Here is a 22,742-nt window from a genome sequence, read left to right on the forward strand (position 1 = left end):
ATATTTTTCTGGAAACCGTGAAGCATTTCTTTCAAGATTATTTGATGAACAGATATTACTCAAATATTGTGTAACCATATAAATGATGGTTAATCATTTAAACTTCTGATCAATTTATTGTGTCTTCGCTGTATATAAATTTTTTTTAAAAAAAATAAAAATATATATCTTTCTGACCCCAAACTTTTGAACAGCAGAGTATAAACAGGCTAAAATATAAAGATCTATAAGAAGATTGTAATATTGCCTGACCAGATTATTTAAAGCACTTTTAAATTGCTTCAGCTCAGACCAGAAAGACCTTTAAAATTAAAATCCACAAATCAAACAGCTCCAATTTTAACCTAAGCATTAGTAAGGCACGTACTTTGTAGGTTTGAACTAAACACCATAAAGTCTAATTGCCTTGTGGCTCTATTCTGTATGCAACAGCATCTCTCTCAAGGAATGTTTTATGATCACCAATTTGTACTCCATAAAGCGCATTGAGACCAAGCGCAAAAAGAAAAAAACATTTCCAGTGCAATTTCCACAAATGGGCCATGAGGCCAAAAGCAATGCTGAACTCTAGATAACAGCCAATTAGTGAGCTGGTGAACACGGCCACTGTGATAGGCTGTTAAGATGCATCTTGATATGAGTAACCAATGAAAGGTTTCAATGTTTTGCGGGGGTCAAGTAAATCACACTCCTGGTGAATCAGCGCATGATGAAACCATTTCTGAAAAATGCTGAGTATACAGATGCAGAAAGGCTAAAAGGCACATCAAAATTCAGTGTTTACGTAACATCCTGTTGGTGGAATGGAAATAAAAATTAAATCTGAAGCAGTGGTTTCATTTATAAATATCCTATTTTCCAATTTATTGCTCAGTTTTTACCAAGAAATAAGCATCACAGTGATGATATATTAGCTTGGTTGTTTCTAAAGCTCACTTGATTTTGTTCCAGAAGTGGCATTATGATTCTAGTAGTGGCATTCTTAAAAGCCTGTCTTCATATAAAAACACTGCCCAGCAGTTGCCTTCAGTGTCGGAGGTTATTCATCACATCATGACATGCGTGTTAGATATTAGTGTGGACAACTTGCCTTTTCCCCAAGAAACTTAACTTTGCTGATGCTCTTGAAACGAAAATCCACCATTAATTTCAAGCTCCAGTGCAGTTAACGCTAAGGATATTAGATGAACCTTTTAAGGTCACAAACTTATTTTTGCATTTCCTCCCCCCGAGAAATCTGACAAGCACAAGGAGAAAGGATCTGAAGCAGAACATGAAACATACTGTATATTCTGACCAGATAAAACGCTGCACTGTCAGAAGTGATCACCTTCAATCATCAGACTGGCCCACTAGAGCTCACGTCCACAGACATGCTGCATGTTGACTGGGGGCATGCACATTTGCTGGAAGCTTTCGGCTGCGTTTTTCCATCATTTCTGCATTTACTTTTATTTCGTACAGTCTTAGCCATTACTTATCCGTACAGGCTTAGATTGCAAACCCACTGAAGCATGACTGGAAATGTGGGTGCTGCAAATGAAACTACAGGCGGATCTTAGCTAGTGGAAAGTAGTAGCGGGATTCTGTAAATATTGAGAGAACGCAACACTGGAAAGCTCGAGTGTGCGTACTGTGAATTTGCCATGGATGAGGAATTCTTTTGAAGCTTGGTTTATTGGAAATGAAAACAAATCACATATATTTGAACTGTGCGGTTTCATGAGGATTCTTTTCTCTTGTTTTAATCCCTTTCCAATTTTCATTGTGTTTTTAAAATTACAACGCTTAATACCACCGGCCTCAATTTGCCAAGACGTGGCCGCAAAATGTCACACGCCGATATTAAAAGAAAAGTTCACTGAAAATCATATTTAGATCCTCACCCCAATTAAGTGTGTCAGTGAAAGAATGAAATCACATTTGCCTCATCAAGTATCAAGGTCACCATTAAAGCTAAAGAATAGCTTACGGTCTTGTTACATTATGAATTTTGCTGTGATACAGTAAAATGCTATAGCTTATTATTAAGTCAAGTCAAGTCAAGTCAAGTCAAGTGTATTTGTATAGCGCTTTTCACAATACAGATTGTATCAAAGCAGCTTCACAGTATTAAATTAAAATAATACAACAAGGTTTGTTTCTAGTGGAATTTATTGATTGATAAAATAAAATTAAATATCCCCAAAATATCCCCAACTGAGCAAGCCAAAGGCAACAGTGGCAAGGAACCGAAAAACTCCATCAAGTGACCTAATGGTGTCCTAAAACTCCATCAGGTGACCTCCATCAGGTTATCAGGGCTTATATTCTTATTTCACACATAAATACATAGTTTTTTTTTTTTTTTTTCAAAATGGGTTTGGTGTTTTAATGTTTGCTTATGCTCACCTAGGATGCATTTGATTAAATACAGTGAAAACAGTAATATAATGAAATATTATTACAAATCAAAATAATTTTTCTACTAATACATTTTAAAATGTAATTTATTCCTCTAATGGCAAAGCTGAATTATAAGCATCATTACTCCAGTCTTCAGTGACACATGATCATTCAGAAATCATTCAAAAATGCTGATTTGATGCTCTAGAAACTTTCCTTTTTAGTATTTTTGTGGAAACATTTGTCAGGATTCTTTGATGAATAGAAAGTTTAAAAGAACAGCATTTATTTTTCCGTAACAACGTAGTCGTCTTACTCTCGCTTTTGATCAATTTAATGCATCCTTGCTGAAATAAAAAAACAAGCAAAAAAGTTTTTAAATGGAGTTAGTTATAGTAAAAATATATGGCATCACTACCCACTCAGCAGCAGCGGACGACAAAGGATAATTTACAAAAAAAAAAAAAAAATACAGAATAAAACAGAAATAATGACCATGGCTCTCCATTTGATGGTAAATGGGTTTTTTTTTGTATAAAACTGGGTGTACAGCATTTACTTTTCTCAGTAGTTCTTGACTGTTGCTTGTTAGATCGTATGAAGAGGCATCTTGGGTAAAAGCAAAGGCGGACAGACCAACATCAATGGTCTTTTATGCCAGACAGTAAGCTCTACATCATAGCTAGGAATTTCATGACTGACAGTGTAGACTGGCCATTTTAAGTCAGCAGAACACGGCTATCATGCTGTCCTCATTTACAAGTGAAACTGAAATAATACTGCAGACACCTTGCACTAATGACAGCAGTCTAAAGCCTGGCCTGGAGTCAGATGTGGCTGGGCAAAAGCCTGCTTGATTCTTTACTAGACAGCTGCCAGAACGCTCACACTGCAGGACTGTGAGCCACAATTAAGGACGCAGGACTTCAAAAGGTCAAGATAAAACTCTAAGGCACTTAATGAGAATCTCACGCTAAGAGTTACAAGATGATTTTCCTCCATGACCAAAAGATATTTTACGACTTAAGTCTAAAAAGTACCAGCCAGGGTAAGAAAATTGACTTGACTGCATTAATGTATCAAGGCAAAAAGGTTGGCCTCCAAAAGATTAATTTACCTTTTGATGCAATTAAAAAACTCACAGACTTGATTTTTATTTTTTTATTTTTTTTACAGTAATCTGGTGCCACCATGTGCGCTTTTCACACTGTAACTCACACACACATACAATCACAGTCCATGTACAGGTGCTCTGGTCAAAATAACACATCGGCACTCAAGTCACGTACATTCAGCTCTCAAGGGCACACTAGTGTCTGTCTGTCTCTCATGATCTCTTAATGAATAACTATACAGACATTTCAACAGCTTATTTCCATCACAGTGTCTCCTTTTCCACCAAACCTCTGCCTCCATCCTGCGCTCTTCTATCTCTGCTCTGTTTGTAATTTGGTGTTTGCTGTGCTTGCTGTCAGTCACTGGTAAGTGGCTGATGAATATTTACTGAGTCACAGCACTTTGATGAATGGCTGTAGTTGTGATGCCGAGGGAGAGGAGTGATCCCTGTTTCTCAGACACGCAGACTCTTGCACCATTTTAATGCTGCAGAGACTCATGGGGCACACCATTATCCGGGTAGTGCAGCAAGAACAGGGTCTGTATCATGTTGGAGAGTAACCGATTAAAAAAAATAGCAATGTCACCGACTTAACGAACAACATTTTTTAGTAGAAATACTGCAGCTCAGACCAGAGCAGCTTTTCCAGTTAACAGCAATTAGTTGAATGAGAAAAATAATAATAATTTGAATCACTGCACCCACATCTGCAATGCATTTTACAAGTTTTTTTGAAATACTATTATTATATACATTCACAAATATTATATTTAATCAAATAGGGCCATTTATGAGTATGTTTTTAATTCATTTATTATCATCATTATTATTATTATTTTTATTAATAAATGACTATATAGTGCTTATGTGCCAAATAATTACTGTTCTGAATTATTGCAAAAAAATAATTAAAAAGTTGTTCAATGGAGTCTACAATAAAGTAAAATAAAGCTACAAGCTACAAGTTTCCCAACACTGCTATGTCATGACTTTTGTTCCACTTTTTCTCCTTTTCAAACTCCATTTTCCATTTCATTTCCAACTCTTTTTAGTGCTTTGTTTCTAGGTCTCCTCTAACATGTCAAGGGCTTGCGTGCATTCCTGGTGGACTGCACAGAACCGAATTTGTGCGAATTCCCACCTGCGCTTGGCATCTTCTCATCTATTAAAAGTTTAATCCCAGCAGAACCCTGGTAGAGCGGGAAAAGCAGCAGGAATTAAGCTGGAATCAGTCAGTCAGTTGGGAGGGTTTGCAGCATTTTCTTTGTGCCAGCTGGAAACATGCTAACTCAGAGTAAGCCTCGTAACACTAAACAAAGAACAATACTTAAGTCACTTCAGAACAGTGCTATGGACATGATATTGATGTGCAAAAGTACATATTTTCAAAAACAACTCGTTGGAAGTTTGCCTGAACATCTAGTTGACTACTAGGTCTTTAAAAAAAAAAACTGTAAAATTAGGGTTTCCTGACAGGTAAAATAAAAAAAAGAACTTAAATCTAGATGAACTAATCAATTGGTGGTGGTTGAGGAGATTCCCCCTTCCATGTGTAAAGCACTTTGAGTACCCAGAAAAGCGCTATATAAATGAAACAATGAATCTATATGAATCCCCTTGAAGTTGCAGAAAGCGGTGGTCTTTAGAAATTCAGCTATGAAAGCAGACATCATGCAAGATGCATAGGCTATATACACGTATGATTTATGGTTCTACGCTTTGAGTGTGACACATGCAGCCCTACCTTTTGCGCATACTAATTTATGCAGGGTGAGTTCTGTTCTCAAAGAATCCATCACCTCAAACTCAGATGGCAGAGCTGGCATGACCTAACTTACTGAATGTGTTTGCTGTCTGTAGGAAGTGGTGTATTGGCTGGGGACTAGACTTTTGCCAAGCGAGAATGCAATTTGCCTGTTTTACACAGCTGTTTTTGAGGTATTCAAAATCCATGATCCACATACATATAATGATATTTAATTGAGGAATATATACACATACATATATATTTATATATACAAACATACACTAGAAATATGCAGACATGTATAATATTGTATTTTTTTTAAAAACGGATTACATTTGTATTTTATACATACATTTATCTCCACAAAATGAACAAATTCCCTCTTAAAGTACAGTCACACATTTCAACGATCAAATAAGCTTTAGCTATAAAAGTTACATCTGCATTGTTTGTAGAAATGATGCCATTCGTGAATGATTAATTCTGAACACAGACGGATGAGTGCATTACAGGCTTTAGCAGAAATGCGTGAGACATTAAAAGGAAAATCGCATGACTAACTGTCTAGTACTGTGCATCCATCAGCATTTAGCACGTGCTTGGGATGTATTCGCACACAACTGGCATCCTTTGCACGGTGATGAGAAAAGCCCAAACCCCAGTGTTAAACTGCTTTGTCTCTGCATTGCAGGAGAGAGTGGTGCTTGGCACCTGCCTGAGCCGAGCCGAGCCGAGCCGCAGTCGTATATGAAGTCACCACGGAGAAGACAACATGCCCCAGGGCTCATCCTGATTCACTCATTACATCATTACCAACACAGTGGGTCACGTACTGACGGGTCTCTAGACAAAACTCATACACGCACACGCCACGAGCACTAAACTCACATGCTGAGAAGCTGTGTATACTTCCCCATGCTCTCCACAGTCAAACAGAAAATCACACGCATCATTAAGAAAATATTAACCACCTAGGGAACGCAATTCGTTGGGCAGTACCAAGATGCATATATAATTGGAGATTTCGGCGAGGCTGGTGGCTGATGGGAATTAAGCAAATGAGATCATAAATACCAAAAACGAATGGAAAAGTCAAAAGAGCCAGTCGACTGAGGCAATACTCTCTCATTCCAATCCCTTGTCTTGACACAACTCCCTTAGACAGCTGTTTTCCCTCCCCCTCTTTTATTCTCATTGTCTGCTCCTCCACAACCTGAATACTGGGGATGCACCGATATGAAAATTTTGGCTGATAGATAATTATTTATATTTGAAAGCCGATATAACAGAATATAAACCGATATATTGGCCGATAAATCTACATTTTTGAGAGCCTGATTACTAAAACAAAAGTCTCACCATTAAAAGCCATGTCCCAAGCACACAATAATAATGTTCTCATTATTTTATGTAGCCTATATGACAAACTTGTGCTGTATTTTCCTTTTTCTCGAAGTGATTCCAATCATATTTCAAGCAAATCAAAACCATCATGGCGAACAGTGCGCATCTGAAGGAAATAATCCATTATTTATCGGCTATAATATATTGGCCAAATTTTCTTATTGGGCTGATAACGATACCATAAAAAAATGAACATATTGGGCAATACCGATATGGCGGCAGATTTATCATGCATCCCTACTGAATATGATTACAATTTTATCCAGTTTACACAATTTATTTTATAAAAATATTTTTACCTTGTGCATGTGTATGATACGGTGCTCAAAAGGTCGTTGAAATCCTGGAAATATCATTTAATAAGTTGTAATTTCCCGGCCTTTAACATTGTTATTGTGAATACATTTAAGTTATGCTCAGCTCTGAAATATTTAATCAGCAATATTTTCTCTTCCCAAATAGCATCTTACAATTACAAAATTCACTGTCCAATTCACTGTTGTTGAAAAGTCAACAACATTATCAAAACTCAATATAAGTGCCCTCAGTTCATGTTAATTTTATTTACTGCATATTAAAGGGGGGGGGGGGGGGGGGGGTGAAATGCTCATTTTCACTCAATCTCCTGTTAATCTTGAGTACCTATAGAGTAGTATTGCATCCTTCATATCTCCAAAAAGTCTTTAGTTTTATTATATTTATAACAGAAAAGATAGGCTGTACCGAGTCTTTCCGGAAAAAACCGAGCGTCTGGAGGCGGGCCGTGTGGGCGAAGCCAGAGCCATAGAGAGAATCCGTCGATCTGTAAAACATTCATCGTCGAAATGCAGGGAACAAACAGCATCCACTGTTCCTAACGCTGGGTTCTTTGGGAAGCTGAACATGGTAAGCTTTCCCTCACATCCAAAAACACACTTTGGAGACACTATGCAGCGCTGCCGATGATTTCCTGTTGAAGCGCGTTGATGTGCGCGGTCTCGCTCTCCTCTAGTCGACGTGTGCGCGGCCGCGCTTTTCCGGGAGAAATGCTCATATAAGGAGTTCCATTCTGGTCTACGTCATTAGATCCACGGTCGAAAAAAAAACCAGCCGAAACTTGAACCAACCCGGAAGTAAGATTTTCGGCACAGAAATTCTCCGTTATTCGTCCAAAATATTTTTAAAAAACTTTGGCCATGTTAAGCATGAGAATTCATCTCTTTAACACTGTAAACAACTCTGAATACATGAAACACCATTGTACCCCCCCTTTAAATTATGTACCACAATATTTGCTGAGAGTACAATTGCAATTGTATTTATTTTACTAACACAAATTACAGAGTGAATAACTTCATAACTTTTAAAATATTAAAGACAAACTTACTGTGAGCTAAAAGGTTGTTTGTTTTGTTTTTGTTGAAGCCATCAGTCTGCATTAGTTCAGCTATTTTTTTTTAAATAGATGTGGAAAACTACATTACTCATGATTCTGCAATAAAATCTCCACCAATCTGAGAATTGCAAAGCAAGCAAAGCGTGGCCACTCTCATTAAGCACTGTAAATGACATGTCTATCTCTTTATGCTCACAGGCTTCTTACATATTTGTATATATGCATATTTGCAATTAATTTAAAATATATTCTTTCGACATTTACAATCAACATTTAAATCAATGGTTTCATATTTCTCCATTTTTATTTTGATTATGTCGTTCAGTGCTTCTTGGGACTGTAATTCCTTTCCTCATTAAAGCCATTAAGTACACCTTGGTCTTTTGACTTTTTTTATTAAAATCAAAGATTGTAATGTTGTGAGTCACACTGGTTAGTTTGGTTCATGGCTTATAACTCATAAACAAAGACTTTTTAAATCCCTATGGGAAAAATACTTTTGGAAGCAAAGCTACTGAAAAAGTGGATTGTACAATGATTTTTGGTGGATTATCATCCCTGCAAAACAAAAAGCTGCAGCAAATTCAATTATTTTGTGCTACAAGAATCAGAAAAGGTTCTGTGAAATCCTGCAAATGTTTTACCATGCAAGATTATCCATTTTAGTAACAAGAAAACTGATTTCTAGCATCTAGTGGCTGAAACGCCTACTAGCAACCAAAATCACCGTAAGTGTGAACATCGCTTAAAGGGATAGTTCACCCAAAAATGAAAATTGTTCATCCATTGTATTTTTTCCTACTATGGAAGTCAATGGCTACAGTCAACTGTTTGATTACCAACATTTTGTGTTCTACAGAAGAAACAAACTCATTTTATCAAAATATCAAAAATATTCATTTTTGTGTGTACTCTCTCTTTAAGCCCTACCCCTTTCAACCAGTCAGGGAGAACCGCTGAGCTCTCATTTTATAACACGGCTCCTCATGGATTGTGCTCTTTTATTCCTGGGAACAGATATGAGGGATAAAAACAACCCAGTTATGGACAATGGTTCAAGCACAAGACTCAAGGCAAGTCTCCTTAGCTGATTAGCTGCAGGCTGGAGGGTATTGATCAACCAGAGCGCTGATTAAAGACTAAGTAGTCTGGATGCTCTGCCTCTTATCAGCCAGCATACGCATTCTGACCTCAGCTAGCCCTGCCGTTACTATGGCAACAACACTGGACGTCGGGATGACGGAGAACACAATGGCCCGTCTCCAGCTGCGGGTCTGGAGGGCTGTGCCCAGACTAAAACTGTCTAGATTCAGCCTTTCCGCTCTCTCTCTCTCTCTCTCTCTCTCTCTCTCTCTCTCTCTCTTCACACATCAGGATAAGACTTCCTGCTCAATGTGGGTTCATACTGAGGTTAAGCCTAATGAGTTCATTCGGCCATTTCATGGTGGAAAGAAATGAAAACACAACGCTTGACTACTTAAGAAAAAAAAAATATCCACCTCTTCATTGTCTGCTAAAAACCTTTTAATGGTTTAACTACAATAGACTACAATAAAAAATGCTGGGTTATTTATTTCTTTATTTAACCTAAATGCTGGATTCAGCCTGTTGGGTCATTTTATTGTTTTGTTTTTTTTTTTACTATTTTTACCCAGGTTCTGGGTAGCTAGGTAGCTTTTGTGCAACTCAGCTAGGTCAATTTTACTGACAATACACTGGGTCAATGTAACCCAATGGTGGGTCTGCACAAACCAGTTAAAACTGGAACAATTTGTCAACAGAGGGTTTGTGTTCTGTTCTGAGAAAAAAAACTATTTCCTGAATGAAATTAAGGTTTGTATTACATTGTTTTTCTATCAGATTAAAGAAAAATGTATGCAGTCGCACATTGTAACTTATTTCTTTACATGTACGTCGCAGCTAACGTCTGCTTGGAACACTAGCCTTCTACAAACGCAAAATACACTGGATCTACACTCCGGGCGAATGACACGGCAGGCACCATATGAAAGTTTCACCTCCCGGCAAACGAATGGCGCGAATAGGCCTGACACACAACGCGACATCGCTGTCATCTCATGTAACAAAGTTGCAATGCACATTCAGTGCAGACCGCTCTGTGCAGATCGTCTGGGCTATGGTCGCACTATTCATTTGATGGGTTAAAAAAAAAAAACGTACATGTCTGACAGACGAGATGACATGGTAAAGTTGTTTTTTATGTAAGTTTGCAAACATGAATATTAATATAATACTGACATTGAATAAACTGGAATAGAAATATAGCCTGATTATACCAGTTTCCTTTCCACAGATTCTCCAAGGCTGCTCCAGTCACTTCCCTTTCTAAATGTTTTTGCGTATTTTATGATTGTCAAAGAATGAATTGTCATTGAATAAAAACTATTTTATATGAACTGTCCTTGTCCTAGCCTATATACAACAGATTTTATAGTGCATTATTATTTAAAATAGCTTTCAATATTAGGTTGCGTGCCCCAGCACGGTTTCAAAAATAACCCAACAAATGGGTTAATATATAAATCCCAACAAGCTGGGTCAAAATAACCCAGTTTGGGGGCAAATAAGATTTTTTCTTTTTTAAATATATACTTTAATTCAGCTAGGATTCATTAAATTGACGATTAAGATAATGTTACAAAAGATTTCCATTTTCAAATAAATGTTGTTCTTTTGAACTTTCTATTCATCATAGAATCTTGAAAATGCATCAGTTTCCACAAAAATATTAAGTGTTTTCAACAGATGATAATAAAAGTTTCTTCAGCAGCAAATCAGCATATTAGAATGATTTCTGAAGGATCACACAACACTGAAGACTGGAGTAATGATGCTGAAAATTCAGCTTTGACAATAGAAAAGATTATTTTAAGATTAAAGCTATTTTCATAAAGCCTATGTCAGAACAGCATGTGAATGAGGCTTTAAAACACGTGAAAATAATCAATTTTGACGATGACAAAGAACTGCAATGCCACGTAAGTGTAACGCATCTACTGGTATATACTGTACACCCAAAAATCACAGCTGCGTTTTAAATGTGTGATGTGAATGTACGTTGCATTGCACATTATGTTGGAACGGCGGCGCCAGAACTGCTCCTGACAGAACATGCACTATTTCACGATCTAAAATCATAATATCGCACACCTCTATTTTAAATTGTAATATTTCACAACATTACTGTTTTTACTGTATTTTTTTATCAAATACCTGCATAAGAGACTTAAAACATTATAGTCAAGTACATAAAAAATATTTACAGACTCCAAAGTTTTGAATGGTAGTGTAAATCAACTCCATGTTAAACATTCAATCGTAAAACATCAGAAACAGAGCAACAGGCACTCGCTCTGCCGTGCGAGCATACGTTGATGTGTGGTTATTTATAGAATTGTTTTATCGCAAGCGTAACGGTGGCAGTTGGGTTAAGCAATCTGACCCTGGGGTCCGGACTGAGAATATTCCCTGCAAACAGGGTGTTTGTTTACAGATCAAAGTGCATACCATCAGCGATCTGTCCAGAGAGTGCCTTCAAGCATTGGAGTCTCAGCTTTTATGGGTCAAATGTTTTTACACACACACACAAAAAAAAAAATCAATGGATGTCTATCAGTGGATCGATATGGGCGAGTCCCTGTCCCACTGCAACAGTAAGCCACTGGAATGGTCCTTTTGACCATAACATCAGATGTACAATCAAGAGGACAAAGGCCTAGTGTGGAATCACAAACGAACAGTATTCTTAAACAGGTTTTAAACACAAAAAGGTCCAACTGTTATGTCCAAAGTATTTCAATTGTGCAAAAAAGAATTTCACTTGTGACTAGACTGTCTTTAAAGGTATAGATCACCCAAAAACTCTCTGGTCATCATTTACTCATGTCATTCTAAACCTGCATTAATTTCTTTCTTCTAATCCATACAAAGAAAGTCAATGGGGTCCAATGTTGTTGTTTTGGATCCCTCTGACCTTTCATTGTATTATCCATACAACCAGAACCAGAAACATATAACCAGAAAAGGTTCTTCAAAATATCTTCTATCGTGTTCAACAGAACTAGGTGAACTAGCCCTTTAAAGGAATATAAAATATATATTTTAAGGTCATGTCCACCAAGCACAGGTATATTATATATCATAATCCTCACAAAAGCCTTACAGATTATGCATAATAATGGGAACGTTGTTCACAGCGATTAATTAATTAATTTGTTACAGTTATATAGCACTTTTCTGGGTACTCAAAGCACTTTACATATGGAAGGGGGGAATCTCCTCAACCACCACCAATGTGCAGCATCCACCTGGATGATGCGACAGCAGCCATATTGCGCCAGAACGCCCACCACACAACAGCTTACAGACCACAGGGTGAGCACCCCCTACTGGCCTCACTAACACCTCCTCCAGCAGCAACCTAGTTTTCCCAGTAGGTCTCCTACCCAGGTACTGACCAGGCTCAACCCTGCTTGGGGTTGGGCTACAGGGTGATATGGCTGCTGAAGTCCATGAAGTCAAACAGTAATTAAATCCAACAGTAATTGTTTTGACATTTATTGTTGAAGGTGCTGGATGTGTTACAAAAGGAGTGCTTTGACAGAGTAGCAGCAGAATTTTAAAGGAGTGGGGTTTAGAAACACAACCTCTTGCAGAGCATTTTAGCTAGCTCTGAAACATTTTAGTGGACAATAAACGCATCAAGACCATTGAAAGGCTGGGTTTTAGCATAAACCACTAAGAAAAAAATCTAGATACAACTCGCCGCACTAACCAGTTATTTAATTATTGAACGATCCATCCAAATCCAACCCTTATGCTGTCAGATTGCTAAAATACATCAGCAAATATCCTAGATGTGGGGTGGGCAGTTTAAATTCAGTCAACAGAATGTGACATTATGAAACTGTCAGCACCATCAGCTCACTCATTAATAATGGCTCTATATTCTGTTTCAGGCTAGCCAAAAAAAAAAAAAAAGAAAAAAAAGGTCAGCTCGAAAAACAGCCTAAACTACTTATATAGCCTTTTTATATTTAAATATTATATTAAGTATATTATGCACTGTATATTTTATATATTTATACTACGGGGCTGTTAAATGTTTGATTCTAATTGATTAACATAGTGTGCAATTATTTTCCAGTAAACAATGCTAAAGTAGTTCCACATATAGTACAGACACATGGAAACATGTGCAGAGAAACTTGTCAGCGCTGCCCCGCGACTATCAGCAAAATAGTTCAGCAGCTGAAAGGCTACATATGGCATTTCTTAGTAGTAAGGTAGTAAAGTCACAGATGAACAGATAAAGTCACAGATAAAGTCACAGACTTCAGATGAAACAAAGCACACCATGTTCTGCCAAAAGATGGAAGGATGGAGAACGAGTTTCAACAGGGAATCTGAGAGAGAAACTTCTAGAAAAGAAGAGCAAATTCATCCAAAAGTGTTCCATCAGTCTCTCTCCAAAATATAGCCAAGTATGTTGATCAATACATGCCCAGCTGAGAAGATCATTACACATGTGAGGATAGAAACAGACAGACTTATTAAATATGCAAGTGAAGTGTGAAAGACACTTCAGCACACCGCACTGCAGCATGAGGCGCTCCCTTGTTCTTCCACACTCTCTCTCCACCTCAAATCTTTGTTCTTCTTCAAAAGCTCCCTCTTATTTTGTTTAAAACGCAGCACTGCCTCATATAAGTCTCATTGGTCTCTCAGAGAAAGAACAAATAAAAAGTTTCAGAGAAAGACTAAGGTCGATTTGCAAAATATAACAATATTAAATGGAATTGACAAAACATTTAAGTAATGGTATTAATACATATTTCATTATAAATAAACAATATATATTTTTTAATTAATGCATATATTTAATTCATTTATATTTATAAAAAAATTAAAAGTTTAAAAATGACTAGGTCCAATCAGCAACATCCCAATTTGGCGTATTAAGAATGTGCAGTCACAGGTCTTTCAATGCACCTCATCCTATCAGGATACAGTGTCAGAACTATTTATTTTATACTATTGTTTTTTTTTCCTGCATACACGGCCATGGTTACCTCAGCAGCAGAGTAAGAAGCAAACAGGATGAATTGTGTTTATAGGATCTTTGTTTGTCTTTCATGATCTTGAGGCATGCTCACATGTACACACACAGATCCGATCAGTCCCACTAGTTGAATCTTCTTACGCTCTTGAGCTGAGAGCCAGTTATAAACACACCCAAACAAACAGAGAAATGATTAGGGAGGGCGATCTGCGCAAGAACGTCTTATCGTTTGAGGGTGAGTTATAGACGGCACACAAAAGTGGATGTAGATGGAATTGTGTGTGTCTGTCCTTCCTTACCACAATGAACCAAATCATCCCGCAAGAGCAGTCATTTACATGTAAATGAGACTCCAACATGCATCCTTACTTACCGAAGATATTGGTAGAATGTCCTTTCTTGGCGAGGGGTTTGAGCTCGTTGTGGCCCCAGCCATATTGCCTGTAGCTGTCCCACGCATGTTTCATCATCTAGGACACAGAAATGACGAGAAGTTAGCCCCAGCCACAAACACAAAAAAGCATGGTGGATATCTGCATTACAGAACCTACATCCATCTGACTGATTCATCTACAGCCGCCTGCCTTCATGATTCGTAAACCTTTTAAAAATGTCGGAAGGAAACAACTGCATTATTCAATGCAAAATGTAGTGACATGAAAAGCCAAAAAAGCTGTTTGGTCTGATAACGAACGACACGTTTTAACAGGGTAGAATAACACAGGGACGAACAAAGGCCTTTGATGTATAAGATGAAGCATTGCATCAGAGATGTCCTGTTACCCAGAAGTCCCCGCTGTGACCGTGTCTGCTGTGTTGTCATTTCCCTTTCAGGTCACTGGCCAGCAGCACCCTGTCAATGTATCTTCACTCTATGCATGTGTGTTTTTCTTTTTTTCCTCCTACTGGGGAAAGATGAATGGACACAGTGTGTGTCTGCGTCTCTAAGCGTGTCTTTGTCTCAGCTGAGGCTCTAGGCGTGCTCTCTCTGAGCTCTCGCTCACATCCATTAAACGGCTGGCTGAGATTCAGCTCCGAGCCACTCCACATTTAGACATGTCTTCAAACATTACCACTTGGAGGAATCCTTCCTCCAAAAAGCAGAACACTTGTGACAAGGATGATAAGGTGCTCACGCACCAAGGCAAACGAATTAAATTCTAGTTCTGCTCCAAAAGCTAGTGAGCTGCATTGATGTCTACAGCTTGCAGTAGCCTATATAGAATGTTGCCTCCTGAAGCCCAAATTATACTTTGGTTTTTATACACATCCTAGGGTATGTGTATGTGTAAATTTCATTATCAGCACTTGCGTGAAGGACATTAAGAGATTCTAACAACTCTGATAAAAACTGTCTTTATACTCGTTTAAATTTGACACAAGACAAAGATGAAACTTAATAGTGTGAATGTGTTCGTGGACTCTACCGAATGGAGAATACTTTGAAAGGCTGTGTTCGGCTGTCCGCATATGCCAAGTTTTCAGGTCAAAACTGAAGAATACATTTGGCCGTTCATATAAGACAATATTTCTTGCACTAAAAATGTTGCATCCCAAATAATGTACTATACACTTGTACACTTACACTCTAAGTGTATACATTTCAGCAGGGTTAGAAGTTTTTTTTACTACAAGGAAGCATTTGCCTTGCCATTGTCCCTTTGAAAGGAATGATTTTTCAAATGTGTCTGATGTGTTGCCACTTGTTTAGGTTGTATATTTAAAACAAATACATCCGATTCGTCCAAATGCGATATGCATCTTTTAAGCAACATCTTAAATTCAATCATGCCACAAGATACTGACAGTACAGTGAGACGGCCAGACCGCAAAGAGATATGAACAAATCCTGTTCTCAGATGGAACCTCATAAATTTCCAATTAGGAATGTCCTATGAATAGCGTGAAACGCATAGGAAAGTAATGTGAAAATTCATTCCAGAAGAGTTTGACTTTAGCATGTTGCTATGCTAATAACTCCATAATCAAAGTATAAAAAAAGCACATACAAATATTGGGTTGAATTTGGCCAAAACAAGATTGTTGCCTACTGTTTAAAATGGCCTTAGCATTGGAGAGAATGCCTTAAAATGCTGTCGCATAGGCAGCTCACTAGGGTTTGGCACGGAGCTTATGAACACAGATGGAGTAGATGCCTCTGGAGTTTGTCTGACTGTCAAGTGTTGTTGTAGGCTGCCATCCCGAGCACAAGCCATGATTTTTCTTCGCTGTTCTCAGCCTAAAAAGCAGAAAACCAGGAGGGAGCCAAGGCAATGAAAAGAAGTCAATAATTTCATTTTGTTCCCTGCTTTCAATCTTTCCATGTCATGCTGTGCGCACAACAGATTATGAATTACCACAATGCAGTCTTTCCTCTATGGTTCCAACAATCCGAAGGCTGGAGGCTGATTAGACTGATTGTTAAACCCCCTTTAAATGTAGACAAATTAAAGCCCAAGATCAGCAAGAAGCCTAAAATACAAACTGTAAGGAGATGGAGAGCTATGAGTCTACATATCTCTCTTTCCCTTTCCTCTAAATTCCCACTTGATCATGCATAACTTCCAACCTCCCGCTCATGTTTTATTCAAGGGCCGTTCAGGGTCGTTCTGCCTGTCAATTAACAGTTGTTTTGACTAAGTGGAGGCCTTGTGAAGCGTTGAGAGCAGATCCTATCTGACATGAAGAAAACTTAAACTGCCGGTTAAATTAAGCCCAGGCTTTTAACCACCCCATGAAGAGGTGTCTACAGGGACGCAAGTGCATGAGAGATAAAAAAAAGTGAGACTGTCACAAGTGTGATAATTCTGCGAAAATGAGCATTCTGTCATTATTTACCCTTTATGTCAATCAAAATTTGCTGTGGGTGAAACTGCACACCGCTCTTTTCTATAGAACAATTCATAAAGACCACAACTAGAAATAATAAACAGAGCAATTCCAAGAGGGTCCTCACACCATCGGTGCTCGGGCCCTAAAAAGCTAGAAGCTAAAAGCTAGAGAAAAAAATAATAATTCTTCAGAAACTCTTCTGACTCTTCAGAAGCTATTTGAAAGCTTCATGTAAGAAACACACAACATTTAAACCATTATTCAAAATCAGATCAATCAGCTCAAAAGTAAAAAAAAAAAAGCTCAAAAGAACCATTCATTCACTGATCCGGTTCCCGGGTTCAATGCAGTGACTCAATCTGGATGTCACAGTTCTTGAGTAAATAAGGTACAGTATAACTTCAGAAGACAAAGCATACAGTACAACACAAGATTTATGGACCAATTTTTTGGTGTCTCATTTTTGGAGCTTAACGGATGTGGCTGCTTACTTTTAGATGGAAAATTGCTGTCAATATTCTTTAAAAAAAAAAAGTCTCCTTTTGTGTTTCACTGGAGGGAAAAAACAAGGGTTTTGAACGAGCATTGTAAATAATACAGTTTGTGAGTGAACTATTATTTCAATATGTTTTCAAATAATTTAAAAATGTAGAAAATAACCATATAATTTGTGTAAATTAAGATTCAAAAAAGGTCATCTTGCGTTTTCACATTTGAAAACAAAAGACCAAGCCCACTAATTTATTACAATATTCAATTTTTTTTTTTGTGCGTTGAAGGTGGATGATTTTAAAATACTTGTGGTCATTTGTCCAAAGTAGAGAGTGCAGTAGAGAAGTGAAGAAGAGTGTGCAGGGAGGGAGGAGTGGGTGGAAAAGAGAGTCAGGAGTGATTTGTGAAAGAAGGGTACCTAAAAGTGTGAAAGGGAAAGTTCACAAGACTGTAGCGAGGCCAGCTATGTTGTATGGGTTGGAGGCAGTGACACTGACAAAAGGACAGGAGGCAGCTCAAAGATGCTGCGATTTTAGTTGGGAGAGACAAGGATGGACAGGATTAGAAATGAGCATATAAGAGGAACAGCACAGGTAGGACAGTTTGGAGACAAAGTGACAGAGGCGAGACTAAGATGGTTTGGGCATATGCAGAGGAGGGATGTGGAGTATGTTGGTAGTAGAGTGTCTATAGGATTGAGCTGCTGGGTAGGAGGAGAAAAAAAAGACCAAAGAGGAGGTTAATGGCTGTGGTGATGGAGGACATGCGGGTGGGGTGGTTGGTGTAGATGCAGAGGACAGAGCAAAATGGAGACGGATGATGCGCTGACCCCAAATCGGAGAAGCCGAAAGAAGACAATTATTTTTTGTAGCTTCACCCTCAAAGGAAATAACAAATACACAATAGTAAGGGACAAGAGAGATTGAGAGAGAAACAAATAAGTAGTGTAATATAAAACGACAGCGCTTCAGTTATTTAAATTTTAGAAAGGCATTATGAACTTTCATTCACTACTCCACAGCATTCCTCCATGGATTGTGTGTTCATTCGGTGTCTCACATGCAGCGCTGAAGACAGGTTTCTGAAAAATGAGGTTCCTGTAAATGAAGGCTGCACCGTATCACTGAGTTTGAAAGCGCATTTAGTCTTAATTAAAGTCCAAAATGAGCGGCAGTTTTGCTGTGGTCAACACTGAGTAAACACCGAAAAACCTCTTTGTAGGCCTCTTGGGACAACACTAAGCTCATTTCACAACACTGTTCAAACCACACTTTCACTCTATGGGACTCTCTCATCTATAGGCCTTGTGCATTGCAATTTCCTGATGTTATGTTCTAAAAGCTATCAGTATTCATCAAGTTGTTCTGTAGTTTACTCTGTAAATTCAGAATTCGGTGCACCTGCACAAAGCGACTAATTGATTTACTGGAGCGGTCCCTATGGATCAGCAGTCGTGTTCATATCAATTCCAGAGCAGACAGATACGATCATCTCCACCCTCCCATCAATCGAACACAGCACAATGTAGAGAGAACAAAGAGAGCGATAGATGAGCCTTGTCGGCGCTTTCTGCTCAACTGCTTGAGTGATGGGGCCGGCCTATTGTGTATTTCAATTACCATCCGGCTGCCAGCACACTTGTTTGAACAGTGATCAGTGCTCATATCAGCTATGCAGGTGGATTCGTTATGTCCATCAAGCACTGCCTTAAGACTCCATGAAAGTCAGAGTGTAAGACAAATTAGATTGCATGTTCTCAAAAACTGTAAGTGGTTACAATGCATCACCCTCTTTCCCGAGGGCACATTCACCTTTCTTGAAGCCGTTTGCTGCTTTCAGGCGCTCTAATATGATTTTTCTTATTAACATTCGCCTTTTATTTTGGAGTGCATGATTGCCAGGGAACAACAGAAGCACTTGGGCATGTTACAAGGGTATGCTGATGGTTTTTCCAATGCACGCTGGGATTGAAGCGTGAGAGGGAGATCCTTTTAGAGCACATCACACTGTCTGGAAGGATTCCTAAAGCAAAGACAATGCCAATGATGGAGTAAAGGGTGGAGAGAGAGAGAGACTATAATAGGCTTCCAAAGAAAGTCAGAAAAATTTGAACAAGAGGAGGAAAAAGGAAACAAAAGACAAGGCAGACAAACATTTGGTAGAAAGAGGCGAGTGTGAGAATCAGTCATTTCAGCATGGATGAGCTTACTCTTAGGCCACTAATCACACCTTGTGCTATTAGTGCAGTCTACGAATGTGCAAACTATGCATTTACAAAACTGACTCTTTAGTGAACTGCCTGAATGTTCAGTTGACTAATCAGTCTTAAAAGAACAGTTCACCCCAAAATAAAATTGTCATTTACCGGTATTCGTCCTCATATCGTTCCAAACCTGTATGACTTATTTTCTTCTGGGGAACAGCAATCAATCAAAGTCAATGGGGTCCAATGTTTTCAATCTTCTTTTGTGTTCCATAGAAGAAAGTCATTCATATACTATGGTTAGAATGAAATCAAACTAGAGGTTTCCTACCTGAGGAGAGTCAAAGTTCACAAGGTAGGCACAGAAACTTACATGCTTTGAGGTCATATGGATGCAAAAAAACTGCTCCAGACTAGAGGTATCACAATATACCGGTATTGTTGATTACTGTGAAATAAAAAAAATAAAAAAATATTGATATAATTTTAATGCTACACATACAATGTTATCATAAATAATCCAATGCCAGTGTCACTCTAGCAAGACACTCTACTCGAGACACTCTACTCATACTCAAATAAAATTAACTCGCCAACGTGGGAGTGTTTTGGATTCTATAAAAAGATCTGCAGTCTGCAGGAAGTGCCAATCAACAGTAAGTTCTTTTTTATGCTTTTGTACAAGTTATGATTAAAACTCTCTCTCTGACTCCTTTAGATTAAGGATGGTGGCTTCAAGGACAACATATTGGGAACGACTGTTCTAAAAAAAAAAATGCATAGGAGTCACAACTCTGTTGTTCCTAATGAAAAATCGAATAATCACTGCTGAGGACGGTGAAATTTCACCAGGTCAGCTAATTACTGCGGGTTTAGAAAAATATAGCATTCAAAACCAGTAGAGCGCGCGTGCCTACACACACACACAAAAAAATGCCCTCCAATGTTTCCTCTAGGGGGAGCTGCATTAATTAGCATTAACCCCCACCAGGCACATGCAATTCATTCATAGATCACTCTTTGCTCTACAGCAAACCAACAGAGACGAGCAACTGTGAAAATTCTGCAGCGAGGTCAAAAAAGAACAGCCGCTCTGAAAGTATCAGGCAGCAGAGCTGCAATTACCAGTTGCCTCTGGTGAAGGCCTGAGTCCCTGTGATTGATTTAGACTCCACCCATTTTGCCACAGAGCTGCAGGTTGAAGTTACAGCGCTATAACCTGTCTACCCGGACAGACAGAATCATATCTGACAGAGTCTCACTGCAGTAAATGTGACGACGCAATACTAGGTGATAAATTGACTTTAAGAGCATTCTGACACTTAAAAAGATTCAGGACAGTTCTTTTGTTTTGGAGACAGCCTTTAAACATCACACCCAGACACTACTGCGCTCCCTTCTGACATGTCAAATATAACCCATCATTCAACTAACTCGGATATATTGGCTCTTCAGTTGATGTTTAAGGTCATCATCTTGAAAGAAAGAGCCTCTCTCTCCACTGTATATGATTTTGTAGTTTAAGAAGAGCTGGATCTAAGCCACAGGTGTTATGGGAATAAAATACATTGATGTTCTGAAGTCAGGTGATTTCTCGTGTAATGTGACCTCTGATGTTGTGCTAAACAGATGATTACTGGGCTCATCTAAGAGCAGAACACCAGCAGAAAGGCCAAGGAGTTTAGAAAGGTTCCGCTCCCATGATCTCTGCCAGGGGCGGTTCTAGGATTTGATCGTCAGGGAGTTTGGAGTATGAAGGATTTGATCTTCAGCCCTTAGTGAGAATGTGTAGCAAGAGACCACTGCCTAAGTGGTGCGTCTTTGTAAATTTGCACCACTATATTAATATACTATAGTAAGTCAAAAGTACCCGATCAGTACTTAAACTGGTACCAAGTCAATACAAAAACTTTATCAATTATATAATGATACCAGTCTTTCTAATCGGTACAAGTTTAGGCTACTATCTGACTAACACAAAATTGTCAAGATAACACATATCATATATTCATATTTAATATAAATTGAAAACCCTTCGCTTCTCCAAATTTGCATTACCCCTCGATGCTAAGAACAGTGAAAACACCTAATACTGAGAAATATAATTAGAATTTAAAATAACGGTTTTCTATTTGAATATAATTTAAATGTGACGTCAAAGCTGAATTTTCAGTAGCCATAGTTTTCAGTGTCACATGATACTTCAGAAATTGTTCTAATATGCTGATTTGGTGCTTTGGTCTTTTCATTATCAATGTTGAAAACCGTTGTGCTGCTTAATAAAATACAATCATTTTTGTGCTTTTTGTAGAACTTTTTGTGAATAGAAACTTCCAAAGAACAGAATTCATTTGAAACGGAAATTTCTGTAACAAATGCAAAAGTCTCTTTACTGCCACTCTTGATAAGTTTAATGTATGCATCTTTGTTGAATAAAAGGCTTCCTTTCGCATTCTTAATTCAGTTTACCTTGAAGGATGCATCCTTTGTGTAACCATGTCTTCCAATCACCCAAAATCCTTTGATGACAACAATATAAAATAAAATATAACACAAATACTGTACGGTGTCAAGTTGTATCCTGTTGTACTGCGTTTGATGATTTCTCTTACTGAACGCTTTCAAATACAGGCCCAATTAATTCCCTCAGTGACCTTGACTGCGGCATACAGTCTCACCTTCTCTTCATCTCATCTTCAGGGCATATGCACAGCCATGAACCTGCCCTCTGATGCTCTTCGTGTCTCAGTACCCTGCAGTGTAAATGCTCTCACTGCCAACAATACTAACAGAAACAGAGCAGCACAGAGCTCCAGATTCTCACAGCAACATGCCACAAACAACATGCGTCAGATAATTGGCCTGGCGGCTAGTAGACAAGCTCTGACATATTACAAGTTGGAGTTCATGTGGGTAATTAGAGTTCAAGTTCAGTTCACATAAACTCCAGATCCTGTTCCCCTTGACCAGCAAAGCCAAATAACTCATAAAATAAACATACTTTATCTAGAATAGTTCTAAATTCTGTCATCATTTGCCCTCATGTTGATCCAAAAAATATTTAAGAATGTTTTTGGTAAGCAAACATTTTTTGGTGCCCATTGA

At 38.3% G+C, this 22,742-nt stretch overlaps 1 protein-coding gene across 1 annotated transcript in view; it reads right to left on the reverse strand.

The window, feature by feature from the left end:
• Window positions 1-22,742, reverse strand: part of man1a2 (mannosidase, alpha, class 1A, member 2) — a 78,772-nt gene that overhangs the window by 31,364 nt on the left and 24,666 nt on the right. Inside the window, exon 4 of the mRNA XM_079881423.1 lies at window positions 14,484-14,580. Within this exon, the coding sequence (XP_079737549.1) occupies window positions 14,484-14,580 (97 nt within the window). The remainder of the gene's footprint in view (window positions 1-14,483; window positions 14,581-22,742) is intronic.

Source organism: Squalius cephalus, assembly GCF_949319135.1.
Source record: "Squalius cephalus genome assembly, chromosome: 9".
In the NCBI taxonomy this organism is placed as follows: domain Eukaryota; kingdom Metazoa; phylum Chordata; class Actinopteri; order Cypriniformes; family Leuciscidae; genus Squalius; species Squalius cephalus.